Here is a 25871-nt window from a genome sequence, read left to right on the forward strand (position 1 = left end):
TATTTTGAATTGTAAACTGCCCTCTCTACCCTACACTGACCCGAGCTCTCTCTATCTCCCTTACTCTGTACTTTTTCTACTTTCCATAGCATTTATCACCTTCTGACATACTATATCCTCTTAGTGGAATGTAAGCACCAGAAGAATAAGGATCTTCACCTAGAAAACCTGGCAAATAGAAAGCACTTGATCAGTATTTGTTGAATGAATGATCGGAGTAAACCAAAGTGAATAATAATAAACAGAAATCTGTTTTTAACAATTTGAGTTTCAATCCAGTTTAGATAACTGTTTCCTGGGCCTCGGAATATAATACTATTAAAAATCACTTTAAACAACACTTTTATACACTTAACTATAATCTATCTTTATCTTCCCAGAAAGACGTAACAATTAAAAATGTTAATTTTCATCAATCAAGTCTTAATAATAAATTAAACTAGATGGCTTTTGGGTCCCCAGAATGTCTTCAGGTTTTTGAAGTTAAAATGTAGCCTTATAATCTTACTAGATTCATAAGAACAATAATAATCATGGAAGATGTACGGTAAAATCTTTTTGCTTGCAAGAATCTAACCAGATACTGAACCTAAGCATATTCCTTTTTTATTTTGGGAGAGCGGGGAGGGAGTACAGTAGGAGAGAGATGGAGCGAACCCTTAAAATGGTTTAAATGTTCACTCAATTAGACAAGTTTTGCAATCTAGTTTTGTTAATTTGTTAGAAGTGAACCCTTCAAATCTGAATTATAAAATTCTAAAACACACAAGTCAAACGACTGTTAAAGAAACCTCCAGTAAACTGAAACATTCCATTTACTCATGCTCACTAACAGAACCATCCAGCACACTACTAAAGAATGAGAAAACTCAATTGTGAGAACAGTCACGCATGTGACTCATATAGTAGGCTAAGTAAAATGTACACACATGTATCATATAATACACTGAGCTATGACTCATACATTAAAGTAAAGGAAGTTACACAAGGAACAGTGCAGCTGTCCTTGGGAAAAACCAACCTCTGGTACCCTTGCGATATGATTCACAATTAAAATGACCAACTATATCTATGCAGATGTGTGATACCTCAGAGAAAGACCTCAGTGCGGCACGGCAGATGCAGCTATGTTGGTGGACTTGCCTAAAATATGAGCAACTTGATACACAAGCTCAGTAGGGAATAAGACAGAATAGAGGCCTGTTTCACTTTAACTTCCCTTTGGTTTCCAGACCTCTTTTCTTGAAAGAAAAGCCAGTCACTAGATAGCCACTGTATTCTTCAATGACTAAATAAGTATCTTAGATAATTTCTTCAATTATTTGCTACAAAAAAAGGAAAAGAAATGCCATTGGTACCATGACACAGTCCCTGAAGGTAATGGAAAATTTACATGGTTTAAGGAAAAGTAAAGGCATATGAAAAATTTATTGTGTGCTATGGTTATAAAGTTACTATTGTCAATATTATCGCTGCACAAGAAAACTTTTTTTTTTTTTTTTTTTGGAGACAGAGTCTCACTCTGTTGCCCAGGCTGGAGTGCAATGGTGCAATCTCGGCTCATTGCAACCTCTGCCCCCCAGGTTCAAGTGATTCTCCTGCCTCAGCCTCCCAAGTAGCTGGGATTTCAGGCACCCGCCACAATGCCCAACTAATTTTTGTATTTTTAGTAGAGACGGTGTTTCACCAGGTTGGCCAGGCTGGTCTCGAACTCCTGACCTTAGGCGATCCACCCGCCTTGGCCTCCCACAGCGCTGGGATTACAGGTGTGAACCACTGTGCCCGGCCCAGAAAACTATTTTTTAATGATTCTGGGGCAAATGAACCTACCAATCATCCTAGAAAGTAATTTTCAATTGAATCCAAAGGGCAAGAAGAAGTCAGCTGGACTTACAAATACAATCAGTTTCTTGCTCTCATAGGAAGCTCCAATATAAAAGCAAAATAATACACTACAAGTGACTATCCCTTACCCGAAATGCTTGGGACTAGAAGTATTTCGGATTTCAAATTATTTTGGATTTTGGAATATTTGTATTATACTGGTTCAGCACCCCCTAATCCAAAAATCCAAAATCCAAAATGCTCCAATGCATATTTTCTTTAAGTATCATGTCAGTGCTCAACAAGTTTCAGAATTTGGAGCATTTCAGGTTTCAAATTTCACATCAGGGATAGACAGTCAACCTTACTTAAGTAACTTACTTAACACCTCAACAAAAAGAGTCATTAAAAGATTCAACAAATGGGCCAGGCCTGGTGGCTCATGTTTGTAATCCCTGGCTTTGGGAGGCCGAGGCGGGCAGATCACTTGAGGTCAGGAGTTCGAGACCAGCCTGACCAACACAGTGAAACACCGTCTCCACTAAAATACAAAAAATACCCAGGCGTGGTGGCAGGCACCTGTAATCCCAGCTACTCCAGAGGCTGAGGCAGGGGAACTGCTTGAACCCAGGAGGCAGAGATTGCAGTGAGCCAAGATAGTGCCACTGCACTCTAGCCTGGGCGACAGAGTGAGACTCTGTCAAAAAAAAAAAAAACCAAACAAACCAAAAAAAAAAGATTCAACAAATGCCCTTATTATAATGGTTTGTGATAACTAAGGGGGGAGGGGTTGAAGTCTACCCTGAATGCAAGGCAGAAAAATTAGCAACATAACAAAATATCTCTTCTAGACCTTGTGCTACTGGGATTGTTCAATATTTACAGAGGAAGAACATCTCCTTAAGGCAAACACAAATCAATTTTATTGTATAATGTCTCAGATGGAAAAAAGGTTACAAAAAATCTATTTTAGTTTGTTAAAAACATTAGGAAACCTTTTCCTTGAACTTACCTAACAGAGTTTTCTTATCAGTCACTACATATAAAAACCAAGCATTGTGAAGGAGGAACAATTTCAACAAAATTTTTAAATGAATGAGAGAAGGAAAAGATATCTTACTTTTTTTCATTTTGGCTTTAGAATTCTTTCATTTTTCCTTCAGAGAAGAAATATACCAAAAAAACAGGGATTTAATTAGTATTTCTAATGTGTATAACTAAAAATGTAAAAAAAAGTTCTTCATTTTAAGCAAAACATACTAAGTAACAGTTGGACAGAAGTAATACTTATATTCCAGTCTTATAGCCTGTGTTCTAGTTCTTAAAGGTATATTAGAATCTGTATTTATCCCAAGTAAATTAACATAGACAGAAAACCAAATACTCACTTACAATTCGGAGCTAAACAGTAGGTACTCATGGACATAAAGAAAGCAACAAAGACACTGGGGACTACTAGACGCGGGAGGCAGGAAGGGTAGTAAAGGCTGAAAAACCAACTGGTAAGTAAGGGTACTATGCTCAGTATATGGATCAGTACATATCATTCATATCCTAAACTGCATCATCACACAATATAACTAACTGTATCATCACACAATATAACCAAGTAACAAACCTGCAAATGTACTCCCAAAACTAAAATAAAAGTTGAAAAAGAAAAAAACAAAAAACCAAAAAAATACTATTTATAAACAGGGTAATCTGTATAATTTGGGACTTATATCTTTTTTTACTGAGGAGACCACTCGATATTGAAAAGATAACAATTGGCTGCAAATTATTTACATATATGGGAAACTGAAATCAAATCTTCAGTTATTCATGCAACATGAAGAAATGATTTTAAAATTCACATGGAGAATTCAAGTTCAAACATCATGAAAGGTTGGACCCAAACCAACAGATCCCTATCCTCTTCTGGGAAGAACATAATATAAAACTTAACTTTAAAAAAGTAAATACAAGGCTGGGAGCAGTGGCTCATGCTTGTAATCCCAGCACCTTGGAAGGCTGAAGCGGGCACATCACCTGACGTCAGGAATTTCAAGACCAGCCTGGCCAACATGGTGAAACCCTGCTTCTACTAAAAATACAAAAATTAGCCGGGCGTGGTGGCGCACACCTGTAGTCCCAGCTACTCAGGAGGCTGAGGCATGAGAACTGCTTGAACTCGGGAGGTGGAAGTTGCCGTAAGCTGGGATCATGCCACTGCACTCCAGCCTGGGTGACAGAGTGAGACTTGGTATTAGAGAGAGAGAAAAAAAAAAAAAGTAAACACACTGCTGAGCTTAGAAAGAAAAACAATGAAAAATGTCAGGTGCCAGTAATAAAGCATAAACATAGCCAGACCCTGCTGCTGCAACTCAGTAGGATATCTGTCCTGGCTATAAGCCTTAATGCCTGTATAAAAAGTCAATATACAACTCTTAAGTAAGATTTCTTTACATATGTTACAGACAATTAAAAATATAATTTCAATATAGCACTGCTTTGAATAGCAAAACAACTGAGAGTACTTTTAATGATCTATGCACAAAATTTTTACAGGAAAAATTAAACAACTTTTTTTTTTTGAGACAGAGTCTCGCTCTCGCGCCCAGGCTGGAGTGCAGTGGTGCGCAACCTCCACTCACTGCAACCTCCACCTCCCAGGTTCAAGCGATTGTCCTGCCTCAGCTTCCCGAGTAGCTGGGACTACAGGGGTGTGCCACAACGCTCGGCTAATTTTTTTGTATTTTTAGTAGAAACAGGTTTAACCATGTTAGCCAGGATGGTCTCGATCTCCTGACCTCGTGATCCGCCCGCCTTGGCCTCCGGCAGTGCTGGGATTACAGGCGTGAGCCACTGCACCTGGCCAACAACTTTTCTAAGGTCATAAAAACGAATAAATATCCTATGGTGAAGAACAGTAAAATAGAAAAGAAAAAATATCTATTTAATATAGCTGTTTAAATAAAAGTAGATGAAAAGTTCATAATGTGGTATATCTACATCTAAATAATAAATTCTATAAAACAATTTTATATCATGTTTGGAGCTACTTTTATCTTTATGGATGAAATATTAACTTAAAGGAACGTCTATTTCAAATAAAAAAACATGGGTTCATCTTTTAAGAAAACTTAGTGGAAGTTTTTATATAAAGATAAAAAATAATATCAAAATGATACATTACATTCTCACAACAAATAAATACTTGCCCAAATATTAAGCCATGAAGGTCTTTTCAATCTAGCAAATGTTCTTAAATTTCAGTGGGTGAAAAGCAACACAAACCATAAATCTTATCCTAAATATCTTCATGAAAATTTAAATATAAACTTAAGAGTATTTGAATATTTGCGGATCACGAGGTCAGGAGTCTGAGACCAGCCTGGCAAACACTGTGAAACCCTGTCTCTAATAAAACTACAAAAAATTAGCTGGGGGTGGTGGCGGGCACCTGTAATCCCAGATGCTTGGGAGGCTGAGGTAGGAGAATTGCTTGAACCCTGGAAGCGGAGGTTGCAGTGAGCTGAGATCGCACCACTGCACTCCAGCCCAGGAAACAGTGTGAGACTCTGTTTCAAAACAAACCAACCAACCAATCACCCAGAAAACATTTGGCTGGGCACAGTGGCTCAACCTGTAATCCTAGCACTTTGGGAGGCTGAGGTAGGAAGATCACTTGAGCCCAGGAGTTAGAGACTAGCCTGGGCAATATAGTGAAACCCATCTCAATTTTTTTATTAATAAATAAGTAAATAAATAAAAGCAATATTCATCGATAGTATCATTTAGTGTAATTTTCTCTTTTAGTTAAAATTCTCAAATATGGGCAAAAATATGTCATTCATTCATTCATTCATTCATTCTGAGATGGGGTCTCACTATAACTCCCAGGCTGGTCTGGAACTCCTGGATTCAAGTTATCCTCCTGCTTCAGACTCGGGAGTCGCTGAGATTACAAGTATGAGCCACTGCGCCCAGTCTTATTTAAATTTAACATAAGTTGGAAAACTTTAATGTCAAAATTCCAACTCTCGGCCAGGCACAGTGGCTCACGCCTGTAATCCCAGTACTTTTGGGAGGCTGAGGCGGGCGGATCATCCAAGTTCAGGAGTTCAAGATCATCCTGGTCAAGGAGGCGAAGCCCAGTCTCTACTAAAAGTACAAAAATTAGCTGGGCTTGGTGGTGCACACCTGTAGTACCAGCTACTCGGGAGGCTGAGGCAGGAGAATCACTTGAACCTGGGAGGCAGAGGTTGCTGGGAGCCCAGAAAGCGCCACTATACTCCAAACTGGGCAACAGAGCAAGACTCCGTCTCAAAAAAACAAAAAAAATCCAACCATCTTCTCATTAACACTTTAGCATGTCTTAACTAAGTCTTCTATACAATCACATCTCTATGCCATTAATTTGTATTGAAATAAATATAATTTGACATTTAGCAAATGAATACATTCTAAAATCTCATTGTGAGGTGTCAGAAAATTGCAAACAACTTTTTGCAGACTCAAAACCAAAGACTCTCGTAAACTATTTCAAAACAGGGAAATGGAAATAAGGTAACCTTCTGTATGTTTGCCTCTGACCTTTCCCCTATACCAAAGCACAATCCTGAAAAAGTAAATTACAATACCAAATTATAGCACGTAATCCTATTTCCTCTGTATAAGGACTCTAACTTCTCAGTGGCAGAAAAACGTAAGAAAAATTTTTCAGCCAAACATTAAAGAATGCTAAATAATGTTTAATTTCAAAATGTGTTAAATACAAATTAATTATTTTTCAAAAGGTTTAGTAAATTATTGCTGTCATGAACTGTCATGAACTGTGAAAGAGTACTACGTTAGTCATATTTACCTTGTGGATATGTGAATACTATAGAAGTTACCTACCTATAAATGCAAAATATGCTCTACACTTTAAAAACAGAGAAAGCGGGCTGGGCGCAGTGGCTCACGCCTGTAATCCCAGCACTTTGGGAGGCCAAGGCAGGTGGATCATGAGGTCAGGAGACCGAGATCGAGGCTAACACGGTGAAACCCTGTCTCTACTAAAAATACAAAAAATTAGCCGGGCATGGTGGCAGGCGCCTGTAGTCCCAGCTACTGGGGAGGTTGAGGCAGAAGAATGGTGTGAACCCAGGAGGCAGAGCTTACAGTGAGCCGAGACGGTGCCACTGCACTCCAGCCTGGGAGACAGCGAGACTCTGTCTCAAAAATAAACAAACAAACAGAAACCGGCTGGGTGCGGTGGCTCACGCCTGTAATCCCAGCACTTTGGGAGGCTGAGGTGGGTGGATCACCGGAGATCAGGAGTTTGAGACCAGCCTGGCCAAAATGGCGAAACCCCATCTCTACTAAAAATACAAAAATTTGCCAGGCATGGTGGCAGGCGCTCATAATCCCAGCTACTAGGGAGGCTGAAGCCGCCCCAGGAGGCAGAGGTTGCAGTGAGCCAAGATAGTGCCATTGCACTCCAGCCTAGGCAACAAAAGCAGAACTCCATCTCAAAAAGAAATTTAAAAACAGAGAAATCAATTATCCATTCCTTTTCCTCAAAGAAGCAAAAAATTTCCTAGTCCTCCCTTAACAGGTCTTAATGTAATCTAATTTGTAGATTTGTCAATTAAAGAGCAGGAGACCAACAGTTAATGTGCCAGAATAGCCAAACAGAAAGAAAGATTTTGTCACTTACTTTTCCCCAACATATTTAGTTTTTTTGAAAACTAGTTTCCTAAACCCTTCATAAGAAAAATGTGTGCTCTTGTTTTAAGTGAAATGTATACGACACATAGTAAAAACACAACTTCAAAAACGAAGATGAAATATCCTTAAAATTTCGCTTTAGGGTTGAAAGAAAACCTTGAAAGTAGGAAGTTATATTAGGTCATCAGCAGAACTATACGGTGTAGCAGACAAAAAATTACAAGTGTGAAAATAACTTTATCCTTTTCTTTATGACACAGGGTCTTACTCCATCACTCAGGCTGGCGTGGCTTGATCATGGCTCACTTCAACCTCCTCAGGCTCAAATGATCCTTGCACCTTGGCATCCCAAGCAGCTGGGACTACAGGCACACGCCACCATGCCCAGTTAATTTTTGTATTTTTTTGTAGAGATAGGGTTTTGCCATGTTGCCCAGCCTGGTCTCGAACGTCTTGACTCAAGCAATCCTCCCACCTTGGCCTCCCAAAGTCCTGGGATCACAGGTCTGAGCCACCCAGCCAACTTTATCAATTTTTTTAAAGAATAAAACATTCAAAGTTTAAAGTTCAACATAGTTAAGTTGGTCCCAAAGAAAAGCTCCAAGGAGGCTGAGAGTGGTGGCTCACATCTATAATTCCAGCATTTTGGGAGACCAAGGCAGGACGATCACTTAAACCCATTTTGAGACCAGCCTGGGTGACATGGCAAGACCTTGTCTCTACTAAAAACCAAAAACAGTTGCCAGGCGTAATGGTGCACACCTGTGATCACTTGAGCCCAGGAGGTTGAAGCTGTAGTTTGTTGTATTCAAGCCACTACGCTCCAGTCTGGGCATCAGAGTGACACTTTGTCTCAAAAAAAAGAAAAGCTCCAAGGAAAATGAAGTACACAGAGTGTAAACTAATTAAGTAATGAAATTCTTCAATCCCAAGAGAAAATTTCTCTCAATTTCAATCTCTGTCTCTCTCTCTCTCTCTCACACAAATATACATACATCTGATGAAATGAATCACTTTTGTTTTGAAGGATTTATCATAATCCTACCTTAAGTCGATTCAATGACTTTCTTCAGAAAGTGTGCCACTGGGCCAGGCACACTGGCTCATGCCTGCAATCCTAGCACTTTGGGAGGTCGAGGCAGGTGGATCACCCCGAGGTCAGGAGTTCAAGACCAGCCCGGCCAACATGGCAAAACCCCGTCTCTACTAAAAATACAAAAATTAGCTGGGCATGGTCATGGGTGCCCATAATCCCAACTACTTGGGAGGCTGAGGTAGAAGAACAGATTGAACCTGGGAGGCGGAGGCTGCAGTGAGCCGAGATCGCCCCACTGTACTCTAGCCTGGGTAACAGAGCTAGACTCCATCTCAAAAACAAAAAGTGTACCTTTGTTCTATTAAATAACTTGATAGTGATAACATCTCCATACTAGAATGATCTATGCTGTGGAAGTTTCCCCAAAATACTTGTTTTAACTCTTATTAGATGTTTAAAATATTCGATTTTTTAGAACATTTTGAGCAGAAAACTTCTATGCCTTGTACAAACTGTCAAATCTTAAACTACAATGAATGACTGACTACACTTTTCTAACTTATACTTCTTTTTGCATGTAAGATGTCAGAAATGAGATCTCCAAAAATCCTCTAAAGTCTCATAATCAATTTCCACAAAAATCTAGATTTGCAAGTTCTACTGTCTAAACAGAAAACAGAATATTCTATTTAGTAATTCAAATTCTTTTTATACTGTATTTTTTTTTTTTCTTTTTAAATGAGGTAGTTATACAATGTTCTTTAAACATACACACACAAACACCCTGGATAAAGGGTGCTAGTAGTAACAAGTTCACAGAATGTTCAATATTTCAACATTATAGTTAAGATATTGCCCTCCTGGTAAAATATAAATTTCTTTTATTTACTTAACATCTCTGGTTGGATCCAGTATGCTTCCTTACCCCAGTCTGTTCCATCGCCTGCACTTCTAGATTCATTGTCTCCTTCCTCTGATGTAACCAAGAAGTCAAACTCCTTTAGAGCTTCTTTTGTATCTCGATCTTCACTGCTGTCAGACAATGCTTTTTTCCTAACAATCTGATGAAAAAACATGCTAAATTAAATAAGAGATAGCTTCCCTTCACCACTGAATAAGAAAATTCAATTATTTTCTTCAGAAAGTGTACCTCTGTTGTGTTAAATAACTGTACGATCTAACTCAGTGAAAATCACATAGTTTTAAAAAAGATGTATATTAAATTTTAAAGCAGTAATTTAGACTTTGTTCGACGGTATTACGGCTTGTTTTAAGTAAACCAATGGAACCACATGCTGAAATATAAGACATGTATTGAAACAGCAGCTAGTTGATTTACAAGGTACTCTGTTAGGTTCCCATAATTATTTCTACTGTCCCAACCTTGCATCAGTTTTCTCTAGTAGCTCTCCATGTATTTAATTTTTTCCCTAAAATGTTGATTTTTCAGAGTGCATCTAACTTAGATTTAACACCAAATTGGTAAAGGCTGTTATGTTTCATTTTTCTATATTTAGAAATAACTCTGGAATCATAAATCCAGTTGAAGGGCTAAAACTTAAGCTTAATATATGCAGAGGCAATTTTTGAGATCTACATGCCTAAGCTCTTTATGAATTATCTCCTTCTCAATCACCTTTACCAACATGGGCATAAATAAATTAGGATGCTAGGTTTGCATTTTCTTTGAATAAAATTTCAATATCTCAGTTTCTCTAGACTTCAGCTTCTTCACTTCATGCAAAACAGAAATAGCATGATATGATCAAATGTTATCGCTGGACTATTATGAGTGGCTTAAAAATATAAAAGTTTTACAGACAGACCAACAGGATAGACTAGAGAGTTCAGAAGTAGACCCCAAGACATGACAAACACGTAACTTGTATGGCCCTGTTCCCATGCTGATAATTGGTATCATTCATCAATCACAGCATTCATCATCAAAGACAAGATACAGCCTCAGAAATCCTTCTCAGCACAGCACTCCAAGAAACCACTACCAACAGAACAAAGGTGGCATCACAGATAAAACCTATTTGGCCTTAACTGTCCTGGTACTTATAAAAACTGGATAGGAGAAATCAAAGGAGTATTTAACGACGCTAGAATAATTTGTTTAACTATTTGGGATATTTTCCTAAAATCAAGAAATACTTCTATGCTTACAGCACCTCCCACTCTTGACATCTAGCAAATCTATTAGACAAACAAAAAAAGCAAGATCAGTGTGGCAGACTGGGACAGAAAACCCATGCTGAATGTGTATTCTTTTATAAATACAAACCATATTCTAATATTCTGTTCTAATTTTCCCTAGGTAGCCAGCCTAAGGTAGAAAGGTGTATCTGGGCCAAGCACGGTGGCTCATGCCTGCAATCCCAGCACTTTGGCAGGCCGAGACAGGTGGATCACAAGGTCGGGAAGTCGAGATCACCCTGGCTAACACAGTGAAAACCCCGTCTCTACTAAAAATATGAAAGAAAAACATTAGCCAGGCGCGGTGGCGAGCGCCTGCAGTTCCAGCTACTTGGGAGGCTGAGGCAGGAGAATGGCGTGAACCGAAGAGGCGGAGCTTGCAGTGAGCTGAGATTGCACCACTGAGCTCCAGCCTGGTGACAGTGTGAGACTCCATTACAAAAAAAGAAAAAGAAAAAGAAAAAGAAAGGTGTATCTGAAGAGTTGTGCCAACAGGACACCCCAATTCTCAGAGTTCCACATATAAATATATTGCCTAATCTATCTTCTTTTACCCTAGAGGCTTAATGTCTCCTCTTCTAGACTCTGATGAGTTGCCAGATGTAATTCAGAGGGACCATCTCCAACATCTTACAGACAGAGTCCTTGTTCTCACTGCCTGACAAAAAGACCAGGGAAAATCCATAAGAAGTACACGAAACTTCAAATTGCAAGTCTGAATGTATTTTCAACATTAAATATGGTATTAAGTAACAAAAGCAACTCTTGGGGAAAAAAACCTGTTACTAGTCTCATCGCCTCAGTATAACCTTACAAAGAATAAAGATAAATGACGTATTTATTACTGGCATTGCAGATTACTATTTACTAAGTATCCTACTTTAAATAAATAAACCAAAGGTCCTCTGCTTTTAATGTTTAGGTATAGAAGAAAAATGAATTGTGTTTACCACTGGAGAACAGGATTAGAATAGGAAGGGGTAGAGTTTGTAATAATAAGCATATATTACTTTTCTTCCTGACACAGAAGGTTCCACTCCACTTCTACCTTCAATCAGCTTATAAACCAATTTAAGAAATTAAGAGAAAACCAAAGACGCTATGGGTTACATAGGATGCCTAAGCAGATTAGAAAAATGAATAAACTGTCACTTCAAAAACCATTAGGAGGGCCATGACACAAAGGGACATGGGATTCTTTATACTGTGGCTAAAAAAATAGTTAATAGCTCTTAGTTCCATTCTTTTTCCTCCTAAAGTTCCTGAGTGTGAAGACTAAATGTTGCTGCAGAAGTTAGCCTTCACACAGTTTGAAACTGATCACTTTTTACATGCATGTATAATCTCAAGGTTGTTATTACACTTAACTGGTGATGATGAGAATGCTGATAATAATGACGGCAAAGAAAAATAAGGGCCAAGTGCAGTGACTCACGCCTGTAATCCCTGCACTTTGGGAGGCCGACAAGGGTCGGCCTCATATGAGAAAGAAGAGCCTCATATCCTCTTCGTTCTCTTTGCCATCTTTAGAGTTTGTTCTTCAGGTTACATGTGGGATTATTTTCCACCTCTGCATCTTCTTCTTTTTCTTCATTATCTGCCTCTTCACCTTCTTTTACATTTCTTTCTTTCTTTCGTTCATTCATTCTTTTTTTTTTTTTGAGACGGAACTTTGCTCTTTTCACCCAGGCTGGAGTGCAGTGGCACAATCTCGGCTCACTGCAACCTCCGCCTCCGCGATTCTCCTGCCTCAGCCTCCTGAGTAGCTGGGATTATAGGCGCATGTCACCATGCCCCACTAACTTTTTGTATTTTTAGTAGAGACGGGCTTCATCATGCTGGCCAGGATGGTCTTGAACTCCTGACCTTGTGATCCACCCGTCTCGGCCTCCCAAAGTGCTGGGATTACAGGCGTGAGCCCCTGCACCCGGCCAAAACTAAAAAAATTTTTTAGTGCAGTGGTATGATCATGGTTCACTGCAACATCAAATTCCTGGGCTCAAGCGATCCTCCTTCCTCGGCCTCCTGTGTAGTTGGAAATACAGGTGTGTGCCATCACACATGGCTAATTAAAAAAAAATTTTTTTTTAGATATGGGGTCTTGCTATGTTGCTTAGGCTTATGTTGCCTGGCCTCAACTGATCCTCCCACTTCAGCCTCCTGAGTAGCTGGGATTACAGGCACAAGCCACTGCACTCAGCACAGAACTGCTATAATCTGCAGTAATTAGAAGATAGTATATTATGTTGCTTACTTAAAAAGATAACAGTCTGTGGTTTAGGAATTTCTGGTAAGATCATATGTAATAGTTTTAATAATTAGTTTATGAATGTTTTGAATATTTAAACTGATATTACTAACTTACAGAATCATATAGCATTATCATTCAAGGCATTATTTAATACTGAGCTATGAATAAAGTATTTTGATGGAAAAATAATATCTCAATGCCAGCATCCCATAGAAATCACAAGGGGCTACACAATTTCCAGATGATCAAGACACAGAAAAAGTGTCACAGAAATTTAGGCTTTTCCTTTTACTATGGTAAATTGAGACATATGCTACTACTGCTTGTTTGGATAAAAATAATTGGAAGTTACTACTTGAAGTTCAAATAATTTCCATGGCAGGGCTTTATCAGTAGAATACTACTGAATAGTGGTGAGGGAAAACAACAATCTGGCAGTGATAATTTGAGTCTCTGATGGCGCCCAAGAAACAGAAGGCGTGAAACACAGACAGGTTACATTTAGAAAGCACTTTATACTTAAACAGATCATTTTCGCACATAGTGTCTCTTTGTTCCTCACAAAATCCTTCATGGTTAAAATGGCTATTTATAACAATCCTCATTTTACAAATGAAAAAACTAAGCCTGAAGCATTAAGAAACACAAATAGTGGCAAAACTGGAGCTTAAACCCAAGTCTTTATTTAGAGGTCCAATCTGCTTTATATTACTTTACTTTCCTCCTCTCTATTCATAAATTAGTGTGAAAGAAAAAATGCAAACATTTTCCTAGACAAAGCAAAACATGTCCTCATATCTTACTTAAAAAAGAAGGAAAAGGAGTAGGAGGAAGAAGGAAGAAGAGGGAGAAGGGAGAAGGGGAGAAAAGGGAAGAGAGAAGAAAAGGGGAAAGAGGGAAAAAGAGACAAAAATAGAGAAGGGAAGAGAAAGAAGTAGGTACTTAGAGACATCTCTCATTCCAAGAAACTGCCATGGGAAAGTCAATAAGCTCATAAACATCTGAACGAAACTTGAGAGGAATCCTAAACAATTTTGAAGAAATCTAATGGAAGAGTTCTGAAAGTCTACAGAATTTGTCTACCAAAACAATCCTGACAAGAGAGACAAAAACTGCATATATTAGAGCTGATGCTAGTCGCCATCAGGCACCATGATGTGTCTGTCAATTCTATTCTAACAACCAATAACCCTGCATTGTTATAACACACAGTATTTACTATATTCATCTGCCCCATAGAAAAGTTGTCCTGTTCAATGAATGAACAAAAAGTCAAAAAGTGAAGAATTTCAAGAGAAAGCTACTATACTAAAAATATTCTTAACTTGAAATCAATATTACAAAACCTCATAAATGTCTCCAAATTCATGAAAAAGAAAAAGCTAGGGGTTAAGATTAAAGAACATGGATTCTTTTATGCATTATACAGTATGTATCATAGTCCCTAAAAATATTTATATCATATGAGTTATCTAACTCACTGTTGAAGTATCAATGACGCTTTTCTCTCTTCCATCAAGGTCATCATCTTCATCTTCATCACTGAAATCTGCAGCTGCACTTTCAAGGAATTTGAAATTATCCAGCACGGAGGCAGAATCTGTTAACTCTGATTTTCTGGTGTAAAACATGTATATACTGCTTAGTTAATCTTTTTAACTTCGACAAAAGAATTAACCCATGATATGTTGCATTAACTTCTGTTTATATGGTAACTATAAATCCCAAATCATATTATCTACATTGATTCTTATCAATTACACTCTCACAAATTTAAAAAGCAATACAAGAAGTGGATACTCTTTAAGTACTTTGTAATCCTATCTACCTACCTATCTACCTACCTACCTACCTACCTACCTACCTACCTACCTGGAGACAAAGTCTCTGGGCTCTGTCGCCCAGGCTAGAGTGCAGTAGTATGATCTAACTCATTCCAATCTCAGCCTCCTGGGTTCACGCAATTTTCCAGTTTCAGCCTCCTGAGCAGCTGGAATTACAGGCATGAGCCACCATGCCCTTTTAATTTTGTATTTTCAGTAGAGACAGGGTTCCACTATGTTGTCCAAGCTGGTCTCTAATTCCTGAGTCCAAGTGATCCGCCCACCTCAGCCTCAGTCAGCCTCCCAAAGTGCTAGGATTACAGGCGTGAGCTACTCATATCTATTTAGATTAGTGGTAATCTAATGTAAAAAACTCCCCTTTCTGATTCATTATTATTTTGATCCTTACACCAACCTTAATGTATTTCTCTTTTTAAAATATTTTCATTATCTCTACCTCCTTTTTTCTCTACTCTTATCCTCTCTGCAACTCTCCCTTTGACCTCTTTCATAAGTTTCCACAACTAAGGAAATAACAAATATGTCATTTTTCTCTGATGCAATCTTGTATTTCTGCTTAACAGCTAAAGTAAAAGAGAAAATGTGTACCTAAAGTTACTAACAGCAATACACTAGTCAAATTAACATTGCTACTAGACTTGACTCTGTTGATTAACAAGCCATTAATCTCTTAAAAATGGCTGAATTTTCAAATATATGACTTGAATTTAGTTCCCTCAAATTTAGTAAAGATTTCAATGGCCAGTACAGAAAGATTTATCTCCAGTTCATTAGGTAATCTTTTAGACAGAGAGGATTTTCCCAAAAAAAAAAAAATATATATATATATACACATATACATATATATATACACACACATATACACACACACACACCACTATGGACAAAATTTTCAAAAGAGATCTATCTTAAATTTCAAATCTGCTTACAGCTTTGTGTTTGGTATCACCCTCCCCTAACTCTTTATCCCTACTGAAATCGGACAGATTAGCAACAGTATCTTTGTCATTCTTAAAAGACAAATCAAGGCCAAAATGCACAAGAGTGGTCTTTCCTGAAAGTCTTTACTGAAGGTATTAAAGTATGCATTATAGTTTTCAAAAACATTTATACTATCGGCCAGGCATAGTGGCTCATGCCTGTAATCCCAGTACTTTTGGAGGCCAAGGTGGGCAGATCACGAGGTCGAGATTGAGAACATCCTGGCCAACATGGTGAAACCTCGTCTCTACTAAAAATACAAAAAATTAGCCAGGCATGGTGGCTGGTGCCTGTAGTCCCAGCTACTCGGGAGGCTGAGGCAGGAGAACTGCTTGAACCCAAGAGGGGGAGGTTGCAGTGAGCCAAGATCACGCCACTGTACTCCAGCCTGACAACAGAGTGAGACTGTCTCAAAAAATAAATAAATAAACAAAATAAAATAAAAAATTATACTATCTAGGTTAACTTGATGACTTACGTTAAACCCATAACGTAAAAACAGAACTAAAGATAATGTCCACATAGTCTATGTCTATACAGAGAAATACCATGCCTTACATTTACAAATACAAGTTAATGTATTTTTTAACGCAGCCTACAAAGTTGGAAATGTATTCTTAATTATTACTGAATACACTTTAAGGCTCGAAGGAACTTTGTTTATAAAAATCCTACAATGAACCTTTACCTAATCCCATAATTTTAATTTATATTCCAAATAACGGGAACTATCTTCTTGCTAGAAAATTTATAGAATTCAATTAAAACCACTCTTCCTTCCTAAACAAGTGTCAAAATAAAAGTCAAACATTCACAGAATTTTCGGTTTTTTATTCAATTAACAATCATGGAAATTTTTTCCCAATAAATAAGAATCTCTTTATTGAACTGTTTATGCTTATTTTGAGTAGAATTACATATAATTATATGATACACAATCCAAAATGGAAAATAAAATATTTCAAATAGCTACTGAATTTTTCACACTTACGCTGTCACTTCAAAATAGCTACTTAAAATAGATATTTTATATCAAAGGAAAGATAAATTACAACATTATCAGATAAACAAAAGTGGTTAAAAAACAGGGTTACTTCTAAAGAATTTGAGGTATTTTTACAATTTCTGGATCACCAATCATGAAACATCATGCTTACAGATTTGTACTGAATTTCCAAATAAAATCTTTTCTGAAGTTTTACTTAGTGTTTAAGTCAATATACTAAAATCTGTATTAAATACATACGTTTCAAGCAAATAAATATCATAAATAATATTCCTGAATTAAAAGTCATAAATGGTAACTCTAATCCTTGTGTTACTTTCTAACCAAATAAAATTTTAGAATTTTTATTAAATTATAATTAAATTACTTCTATGTCAACTACCTAAAAGAACAAGTAATGCCCATAAAACCAAAAATATTTAATAGGAACTAATTATAGCTAAAACACTTTCCAGACAAAATACTTACCCAATCATTGCTGTCTCTTTAACTTCAGCCTCTGTGCCATTTACAACTGAGTCCTGATTTTTGTCATCTTCCCTGTCAGTGACATCACTTGAAAAGCCCAACAAAGCTCGCACTCGTTTAGATTTCACATCTAGAATAGTATCTGTATAACCCACCTCCTGTAGATACCTGTGTGAAGAGAATCCTTAGAGTTCAGTCATACTGGAATCAGTATTCTATAATTTAATATGTAAATAAAAGTATTTATTTATGCTCATACCCTGCATAAGACTTAACAGTACAGTACTATGCTAGGAAGACTTGTTAATAAATAATCTTCCAGCTGCAGATGGAGCTGTCTCTTGCAGTACCAGCCTCTACAGTCACTGAGAAAAATGAGAGAACTATACAATACACCATTCATTACATTTACTATAAGAAGAAGCTGGTCTTTAATATATCTAATAGCTCATTCTTTCCTTAGGCTGGATTGGAGCTAGCTCACTCCTAGACTCTACCAAATCAGTATTTTATAATAGTTATTTCAGTAGTTTTTTACATTCGTCATGGATCAACTGTTTGTGATCTAGACAGAATGTTCCTAGCATATAGGGTGTCCTTCATTACACACAAGAAGGCAGTATTTCTCCAGTCACTTCTGCAGAATTGAAGCTTCTATCCTGAGACAACTTTAAAATAAAAATAGATGGCAATTAAATTGTAGAATGTAGGGGGTGTGTGTACACACGTGTGTGTACGTTACTGAAAGGCAGCAGCACAAAAAAAGAGCAAAGGCTTTGTATTGAGAGCTAGATCTGGGTCCTATTTCTGCCACTTACTTGCATAACTTTAATTCTCCTGAACCTCAGTTTTCTAATCCCTAAAACAGACACACCTAATATTGTACCTGGCATATAGAAAGCACTCAGTGCCTAGTAACACCAAAGTTGACCAAAAGAGACCAAAAGTGGCAGTGGCAGGACCATGAAAAAGGTAAATGCCATTAATAAACATGACAGACAAACATCAGACATTAACTTATAAGTAGGCACCAAGTCTACTGGATGAAAGAAGAAAACAAAGGTTGATGAGATAACCAGTTTAAGTTCAGTTTATTGGAAGATTTGGTCTTAGTTATAGTAGCTGAAAGAGTTCTCAAAAACATATGTGATCAAAGGGAGTTAAGTGTATCTTACCAAATCAAGATGCTCATTTTTCAATTCCATCCAATATTTACAGAAAGGTCTCGATTAAAATTTGGATAATTAATTCCCAACTTTCCTAAATTTAAAGTTCTTGAAAACTGCTTCAAAGATGTTGTATTTTTCCATTTTTAACAAATAATATTTGAGACATACCTCACTTTGGCAACAAAATCACATTACAAATACCTGTTTCAAAACTGCTCTTGCCATAGATAAGCTGGTTTTACTAAACAGTTACTTCCCCATTCATCGATAAAATGACACCTTTACTCTGAAGAACAGATTATGGGTCCTTTGAAGTTTTTGAAAATATCTCTTGGGTAGCTGATTATGAAACCATTTTTCGTTTTAAAAAAGATTAGCATTCTAAGAACACATCTATTTTAAAAAGGAAGATGTGTAAGTCATATTTAAGATCAAAGTGTGGGCATTAGTAAAAATCCACTTATTAAATATCAGAAAATATCTCATTTTCTTGTAACTATCTAGATTAAAAAATAGATACGTAAAGACATTTTAAGATTCTCCTTCCGTAGTCAAAAGGAATAGCTGCTATACATCCACTTTGGAAACCTTGGGTTTAAACAACTTATCATCAACCTCCAAAAAACCAGGTAGCAAATTTCATTTTACTGAGGCACAAATCTGAATACGAGTTTCAAAGGTGGTAATCAAGAACCAGGCACTGAGCTGGTAAGTCTAGTCTACCTCTTGATATCAGAACCTCAACCCATCTTTGTTTACTCTTTATTGTCTCAAATACATACTAATATTTTACAGAAGAAAGGTGACTGGGCGTGGTGGCTTGCACCTGTAATCTCAGCACTTTGGGAGGCTGAGGCTGGGAGAATACTCGAAGTCAGGAGTTTGAGACCAGCCTGGCCAACATGGCAAAATCCCATCTCTACAAAAACACAAAAAAATTAGCCAGGCATAGAGGCACACGCCTGTAGTCCCAGCTACCCAGGAGGCTGAGGCAAGAGAATCACTTGAGCCCAGGAGGCAGCAGTTGCTGTGAGCAAGGTTGTGCCACTGGACTACAGCCTGGGCGACAGAGTGAGACTCCATCTCAATGAATGAATGAATGAATGAAGGAAGGAAGGAAGGAAGGAAGGAAGGAAGGAAGGAAGGAAGGAAGGACGGACATGTTAGGCAATATTTGCGAATTTGGAGAATTCAAAAAGTTCTCCAATTATTTAAAAAACATAACAAAATTGCATGTAAACTCCAATTGCACATTTTTTTTTTTTTTTCCTGAGATTAAGTTTGACTCTTGTTGCCCAGGCTGGAGTGCAATGGTACAATCTCGGCTCACTGCAAACTCCACCTCCCGGGTTCAAGCAATTATTCTGCCTCAGTCTCCCAAGTAGCTGGGATTACAGGCATGTGCCACCACGCCCGGCTAATTTTGTATTTTTAGTAGAGATGGGGTTTCACCATGTTGGTGAAGGTGGTCTCAAACTCCTGACCTCAAGTGATCCATCTACCTTGGCCTCCCAAAGTGCTGGGATTACAGGTGTGAGCCACTGTGCCTGACCAATTGCACATATATTAAAATGTTATATATTCATACACAAAATATGCAATGAAAAGAATAACTTTAAAGGTATAAAACTCTTTTAACTATATAAGTTCTACCACACAGAAAAAGTATTTAATATGAAAAAGGAACAGTAATTCAATTAAGCTTTTTCACAGCATCCGTATAATAAGAGAGAAAATATTCATCTGACTTGAAAATATATAGTAAAAATAACTTCATAAAACTGTTTCTTGTCTTCAGCCATTCATATAAGTTTGACCTTGGGACACTTACTGTCTGAGTAGTTGTCGACCTTGTTTCCACATTAACTGGCTGTTTTGTTGTGGCTGCACTTCTGTTTCATTACCTTCATCTAGAAAACATTAAGTCATAATAAAACTGACTTGTTTTACATATTAGAGGGCATCTCAATTCATTAATAAGGTCCAAAAAACATTTATAAGATTATGAATATGTAAAACTGCAACTGTAAGGTATGTGTTAGGATAATGCAAGTTGTTTTTTAACTGTAATTTCTATAACAAAACTCTAATATAAATTATTGCTACTGGATTTCCCTAAGAGTATGAGAACTAAAATAAATACATTTTCCCTATCTTTAACTAGACTGAGAATTTTTCTGCAAAACAAAGACTTATCCAATCAAGTCACAAAATGAGAGCCAAATAAAAGTATTATAAAGTAGCACATCGCTCTTTCCAGCCAGCGCCGAGCAATGGGCATCTCTCGGGACAACTGGCACAAGCATGCCAAACCAGGGGCAAGAGAAAGCCCTACCACAAGAAGCAGAAGTATGAGTTGGGGCACCCGGCTGCCAACACCAAGATTGGCCCCCGCCGCATTCACACAGTCCGTGTGCGGGGAGGTAACAAGAAATACCGTGCCCTGAGGCTGGACGTAGGGAATTTCTCCTGGGGCTCAGAGTGTTGTACTCGTAAAACAAGGATCATCGATGTTGTCTACAATGCATCTAATAATGAGCTGGTCCGTACCAAGACCCTGGTGAAGAATTGCATCGTGCTCATCAACAGCACACTGTACCGACAGTAGTACAAGTCCCACTACGCACTGCCCCTGGGCCGCAAGAAGGGAGCCAAGCTGACTCCTGAGGAAAAAGAGATTTTAAACAAAAAACGATCTAAAAAAATTCAGAAGAAATATGATGAAAGGAAAAAGAATGCCAAAATCAGCAGTCTCCTGGAGGAGCAGTTCCAGCACCGCAAGCTTCTTGCGTGCATTGCTTCCAGGCCGGGACAGTGTGGCCGAGCAGATGGCTATGTGCTAGAGGGCAAAGAGTTGGAGTTCTATCTTAGGAAAATCAAGGCCCGGAAAGGCAAATAAATCCTCGTTTTGTCTTCACCCGTGTAATAAAGGTGTTTATGGTTCTGTTCCCCCTCCCCCCCCAAAAAAGTAGCACATCAGAACTAGAACAAGTCAATAATAATAACATTTAAAATATTTAAAAATAACTGAACATTTAAAAATAACTAAGGGTATAACTAGATTATTTGTAACATGAACAATAAATGCTTGAGGGGATGGATAGCCCATTTTCCATGATGTGACTAGTACCCATTGCATGCCTCTATCAAAACATCTCATATACCCCATAAATATATACACCTACTATGTACCCACAAAAATTAAAAATTAAAAATAAATAATAACTGGGCACGGTGGCTCACATCTATAATCCCAGCAATTTGGGAGGCCAAGGCAGGTGGCTCTCTAGAACCCAGGAGTTTGAGACCAGCCTGGGCGACATGGAGTAAACCCCATCTCTACAAAAAAAAAATTATCTGGGCATAGTAGCATGCAACTGTGGTCCCAGCTACTAGAGAGGCTTAGGTGGGAGAATCACCTAAGCTCGGGAAGTCAAGGCTGCAGTGAGCTGTGATCGTGCCACTGCACTCCAGCCTGGGCAACAGAGGGAGGCTCTGTCTCAAAAAAATGAATGAATGAACGAACGAAAAAACGAACGAACGAACGAACGAATAACAAATAAATAATTTTTAAAAAAACGAACTAGAACAAAGTACTGAGGAATAATGGTAGAAAAGCCAATTTGGTAAAGAGCAGATATGTAACAACCTCAATCCAAACCTGTTTCCTTCGTTAGTTATTATATTTACAAACCTCAGGAAGGCCAGGCGTGGTGGCTCATGCCTGTAATCCCAGCATTTTGGTAGGCTGAAGTGGGTGGATCACCTGAGGTCAGGAGTTTGAGATCAGCCTGACCAACATGGCAAAATCCCATCTCTACTAAAAATACAAAACTTAGTGGTGGTGGGTGCCTGTAATCCCAACTACTCAGGAGGCTGAGGCAGGGCAATCCCTTGAACCCAAGAAGCAGAGGTTGCAGTGAGCCGAGACTGCACCACTGCAATCCAGCATGGGCGACAGAGCAAGACTCCATCTCAAAAAAACAAAAAACAAAAAACAAAAAACAAAAACCAAAAAAAAAAACACCTCAAGTATTCTTTTCACATTTTTGAATGAAAATCTCCTAAATATTTTAAACCTTAAATTCATCATTAGGTAAAAGCAGAATCCTTTTTAGAAGGTGGTAAAATAAAAAGAGCTTTCCCTATGGTAAGTCTGGACTGTACAATCTATCTCTAAGCTACACTATGATTCTATATTAACAGTACAAAAAAAGTGCATACTTTCCTCAGCTCTTGATCAAACTCTAAAAAACTGCTGATCTTTACAGGATCTTATTCAAGTGGAGATACAAAAGGGACTGGAAAAATTTATTTGGTAACATTTGAAATTAAGTATTTACGGGCCAGGCACGGTGCCTTACACCTGTAATTCCAGCACTTTGGGAGGCCAAGGTGGGCGGACCACGAAGTCAGGAGATTGAGACCAGGTTGGCTAACACGGTGAAACCCCGTCTTTACTAAAAATACAAAAAATTTGCCGGGCGTGGTGGCACATGCCTGTAATCCTAGCTACTCAGCAGGCTGAGGCAGGAGAATTGCTTGAACCTGGGAGGCGGAGGTTGCAGTGAGCCGAGATCATGCCACTGCACTCCAGTGTGGGTGACAGAGCAAGACTCCGTCTCCAGAAAAAAAAAAAAGAAAAAAAAGAAATTAAGTATTTACTACATACTGTGTTAAAAATACATACATTATCTCTTTTATTCCTTATAACCTCAAAGGTAGGTATTTAGCCTCATTTTAGAGATTCTAAGAAAGCTGAGTTTTGGAAAGTAATTTTCAGGTTTTTTAGTTAGAAACACAGTTGTAAGTGCTGAATTTCTGTTTCACTCCAGAGCCCCAGCATTTTCCTTCACATGCTATCACTACAATAGGAAATTAGAGAAATACATGAATAAAAACAAGAATTAAATCTTGCATGTTTGTTTTTCTCCTAAAACAACTTTAAAATAACTAGGCTTCTGTGACATACGAAAGAAACAGAAGTAGAGTAGACCACAGAGACGGGTAGAAAATAAGGGGAATTAAATTAGTTCCAAAAAGAAGCTAATTACTTTGTGATAACTTCAAAGAGAGTATAAATTTTAAAAAAGAAAAAAAAAAGGAAGGGGGCAAAAACGCTGTCCCCAAGCTAAGGGAAAACAAATACATCTTGTTTCTACTGACCACAAATTCAGGATCTGTGTATGTAACATAGTATGTTCCAATATATCTCCTTCTTAAGTCAAGTGAATAACCTGTACTTGCCAAGTAAAAACATTTACATTGCCATTTCAAGACTTCAGATATGAAATGAAGTTTTGAGGTCATTAAATCTCCCATCAGAATAGGGCTAAATCCTTTCTATGCCATCCTCAAATATACTCAACTACTTGTGCCTATTTTGGCAGCCAGTGATACTACAAAAGTGTGATACAGCAAATCAATGGAATATGACTCAAGAAGAACAAGGAATGAATTACTGATACAAACATACATAAATCTCAAATGCATTATTCTAAGTGAGATAAGCCAGAATCAAAAGGCTGCAATCTGTAAGATTCTGGAATTCATATGACTTTCTAGAAAAGGCAAAACTATAGAGATGGAAAACAGACTACTGGTTGCCAGGGGATTAGAGTAGGGAGGGAGACATTTGTGAAAACACTAAAAAGGGTGACTTTTACGATATGTAAATTATATCTTAATAAGAGTAAAATAAGAATGTACCCTATCCTCTTTTAAAAAAAGTGTATTCTTATACTGAGATAAAATCTGACTCTCTAAGTAACATCTGAGGTTATGGCTGGGCCGCAGTGGCTCATGCCTGCAATCCTACCACTTTGGGAGGCCGAGGTGGGTGGATCATTCATATCCAGGAGTTTGAGACCAGTCTGGTCAATAGGGTAAAACTTCATCTCTACTAAAAATACAAAAATTAGTTGAAGGCCGGGTACAGTGGCTCACACCTGTAATCCCAGCTACTCAGGAGGTTGAGGCAGGAGAATTACATGAACCTGGGAGGTGGAAGTTGCAGTGAGCCGGAGGTTGCAATGAGCCAAGATCACACCATTACACTCCAGCCTGAGTGACAGAGCAAGCCTCTATCTCCCATCAAAAAAAAAAAAAATAGCTGGGCAACGTGGCACACGCCTGTAATCCCAGCTACTAGGGAGGCTGAGGCAGAAGAATCATTTGAATCCAGGAGGCGAAGGTTGCAGTGAATCGAGATTGTACCACTGCATTGCAGCCTGGGCAACAGAGCTGGAGACTTCATCTCAAAAAAAAAAAAAAGAAAAAAAAAATTTGAGGTTAAAAAAAGAAACCCAAAGTCAAATAGCTCTTATATTTCCTTATTCAGGCTAAGCTCGCAGTTCCTTCCATGGTTAGCAAGTAGTCATCAACTATCACATTCATTCTTGCCTTGTCAAGTTCAAAAAGTGACATTATGTAAAAGTGAGGATTTTAATATAGATAACAGTTGAATTTCTCGGTAATATCAAAAGTATTTGACTGCTATTTCCAGTCAAATTAGAGTAATAGACACTAGATTTACCCTCCTGCTGAAACAATTATAACACAAAACAGATGAAACAATGGTTTTCGAAACACTGGACATCACGCAACAAAGGACAGTAATACCTGAGAGAAAGGGGAAGCAAAGAGGTAAGCCTCATGATTGTCCCAGACACCACCTAGAGAGAGTTTCCAGATCATAGCACAGGGAGTAACAAAAACAGTATATGAAGAAATAATGGCTGAAAAGTTCCAAATTCCATGAAAACTATAAACCCACAGATCCAAGAAACTCAACAAATCTCAAGCATAAGAAACATGCAGGGAGGGCTAACTACACCAGGGCTTATCATAATAAAATCACTTAGAACCAATGGTAAAGAGAAAAATCGTAAAAGCAGCTAGAGAAAAAGGTCACATTACATACAGAGGAACAAAAATAAGAACAACAGGAGATATCTCATCAGAAGTAATGCCTATGAGCAAAATAAAGACTTTTTCAGGCCGGGCGCGGTGGCTCATGCCTATAATCCCAGCACTTTGGGAGGCCAAGGCGGGTGGATCACCTGAGGTCAGGAGGGTTTCTAGACAAACCTGGCCAACATGATGAAACCCCATTTCTACTAAAAATACAAAAAGTATCCGGGCGTGGTGGCAGGCACCTATAATCCCAGCTACTCGGGGCGCCGAGACAGGAGAATCACTTGAACTTGGGAGGCGGAGGTTGCAGTGACCTGAGATCGCGCCATCACACTCCAGCCTGGGGGACAAGAGTGAGACTTCATCTCAAAAAAAAAAAAAAAAAAAAAAAAGACTTTTTCAGACATACAAAAGCTGCAAAAATTCATTACTAGCATTCCATATTACAAGATAAGTGAGAGGAAGACTTTAAGGTTTTTTA

The 25871-nt window shown here is 38.1% G+C and overlaps 1 protein-coding gene and 1 pseudogene across 5 annotated transcripts in view; one reads left to right on the forward strand and one right to left on the reverse strand.

Annotated features, from left to right (window-relative positions):
* STRN (striatin) overlaps positions 1-25871 on the reverse strand; it is a 130076-nt gene that overhangs the window by 50509 nt on the left and 53696 nt on the right. For 3 of the 4 annotated variants that reach the window (XM_031655070.1, XM_031655072.1, XM_031655071.1), the window contains 4 exons: positions 20307-20385; positions 17307-17474; positions 14489-14624; positions 9483-9618 (listed from right to left, as the gene is read on the reverse strand). In XM_031655070.1, the coding sequence (XP_031510930.1) occupies positions 9483-9618; positions 14489-14624; positions 17307-17474; positions 20307-20385 (519 nt within the window). Of the gene's footprint in view, positions 1-9482; positions 9619-14488; positions 14625-17306; positions 17475-20306; positions 20386-25096; positions 25513-25871 lie in introns of those variants that run through there. The other variant, XM_031655073.1, reaches the window with a different exon arrangement.
* LOC101007248 lies at positions 20749-21428 on the forward strand (annotated as a pseudogene). Its single transcript, XR_162229.4, has one exon. The product of XR_162229.4 is annotated as a 40S ribosomal protein S8 pseudogene (transcript).

Source organism: Papio anubis, chromosome 14 (assembly GCF_008728515.1).
Source record: "Papio anubis isolate 15944 chromosome 14, Panubis1.0, whole genome shotgun sequence".
Taxonomy (NCBI): Eukaryota; Metazoa; Chordata; class Mammalia; order Primates; family Cercopithecidae; genus Papio; species Papio anubis.